This window comes from Perkinsus marinus (assembly GCF_000006405.1).
Source record: "Perkinsus marinus ATCC 50983 genomic scaffold scf_1104296952312, whole genome shotgun sequence".
Lineage (NCBI taxonomy): Eukaryota > Perkinsozoa > Perkinsida > Perkinsidae > Perkinsus > Perkinsus marinus.
In genome coordinates this window covers 28984-30881 of record NW_003208908.1, presented here as the reverse complement: position 1 = coordinate 30881, position 1898 = coordinate 28984, and the positions used below count along the sequence as shown (strand labels likewise).

The following is a 1898-nucleotide window of genomic DNA, read 5'->3' as shown; positions in this document are numbered from 1 at the left end:
TCTGAAGAAGATCAAGCAACAACTCATTATGTACAACCGTACCACAGCCGGATGAGATCTTTGTGAGAAGACGAATGCCTGTGAGCAGAGATTTACCTTCCCCAGTCCCTATAGGCCTTCATCGCCAGCAGAATTGACTCAGTTCCGCCGCTAGTTACGGAACCACAAGCTCCTTCATCCGGCTTACCATTGAACAGATTGAGCGTCATTGCGATAACCTAGCGTGTAGTCGTGACTCGTCGTCCGAGTGATGCAAACCCCACAAAGCTATCGTACCTCGGCTTCCATTTGTCGGGTCTTGGTGAACACGTCAGCATGTAGCAGATTGCTAAGGCCGAACATCCCCAATACCTAGAAGCGCGCATCATGAGTATTGCTTTGGAACAGTCTATACTTACTTTCCCTTGCATCTCGTATAACTCCTCACCACCGTGGTACACACACCCACTCTGACCGCCATTCTTCCAGTTCATGTGTTCTTTCTCTGCGCACTTCTCCATGTGGGGAATAAGCTCGCTGGAAGACTTTCCTTCTAAACGACTGAGACTTGCCGTAAAGGATGGGTCCTATCTCATTACGCTTCGGTAGGACATTGTTCCTGGGTTCCACATCCTTGAGGACCATCTCGTCGAGCCCCTCGGTTGCCTTGTCCAGCTCAGCATCGATCTTCGCTCGAATTTGCGGTATGTGCCTCGCCTAATTCACAACAAATAAAGCGATGCGTGACGACGTCGTAACTTGCAGTGGATAGGAAGTTCGATTCAACTCACCTGGTTTAGCGCGTAGCGCTTGAGAGGAACCTCGAATCCTTGATGAAGGCCATATCGCTGCGAGTACTTCCAGAATCGGTAGGCAAAGAGGAGCACAAACCAGGTGAAGGTGGAAAGGACCACAGTATCGAAACGATCCTTTCCCCTCAGTCTGTCGTTTATCAGCAGCCGAATAGCAGCTATCAGGTTGCTCACTATGGGAACACTCGACGATGGCATTTTCAAATCTAACTGCGGGTAGAGTGGCTCTGACTGACACTAATACCCCACATGAATTACTGCTTATACAAAGACCCGTGAAGGCGCCCGTCAGCAACCACAAGCGAGTGAACTTCTATATGATGGACGAGAGGATATTCGACAGATGAACTATTGCTATCGCCGACATCTACACTTCTCCTATTGCATTATTGATCGGATCGTTTCCTATGGGTGGGGCTGTACCGGCCATGTCCCGGGATGGCATATCCGCCCCACCCGAGAAATATAATATACCAAGTCCCGGGATGGCATATCCGCACCACCCGGAAAATATAATATACCAAAGCATGTCCCGGGATGGCATATCCACCCCACCCCGGGAAATATAATATACCAAAGCATGTCCCAGGATGGCATATCCACCCCACACAAGGAGTATATAATATACCAAAGCATGTCCTATCCATCCCCGGCCCGTTAAGGCGCATAGGTCCGTCGGACTGACTCAATCCGTTGCCCCAATGACATATAGCCACCGCAGGGCGTGCTTTGATATATTATATTTCCCGGGTGGGGCGGATATGCCATCCCGGGGAAATCAGGCCATGTAAGCACAACATCGCCACGAGAATACAGATTGTATTATACAGTTTATCACAACTCAACTTCTTCCTTATGCGCAGACCACTGAATTCTCGCGCGCGCCCTGGTATCAAAGGGAAATGCTTCATGCCTGAAAGCTTCAAGGGATTGTTACGTGGATGCCAAACTATACATGGTCGCTGCAAATTTCTAAGTTGATTGGTATGTGCCCAAGTTGTGAATGGACTCGTCATCATACCCTCCTCATCCCTCTCATGATGTTGGTCGTGCCGAAATAGTCCTCAATGCCGCTAACCTCGGCTTCGCCTACGGGAGTGCATGTCT

The 1898-nt window shown here is 49.5% G+C and overlaps 1 protein-coding gene across 1 annotated transcript in view; it reads right to left on the bottom strand.

The window, feature by feature from the left end:
- Positions 1 to 989, bottom strand: part of Pmar_PMAR003122 (sphingosine phosphate lyase, putative) — a gene marked incomplete at both ends in the record, with an annotated part of 1849 nt that extends 860 nt beyond the window's left edge. The window contains 5 exons of the mRNA XM_002777012.1: positions 97 to 218; positions 277 to 351; positions 399 to 532; positions 579 to 696; positions 771 to 989. Of these exons, the coding sequence (XP_002777058.1) occupies positions 97 to 218; positions 277 to 351; positions 399 to 532; positions 579 to 696; positions 771 to 989 (668 nt within the window). The remainder of the gene's footprint in view (positions 1 to 96; positions 219 to 276; positions 352 to 398; positions 533 to 578; positions 697 to 770) is intronic.
- Positions 990 to 1898: the final 909 nt, after the last annotated feature.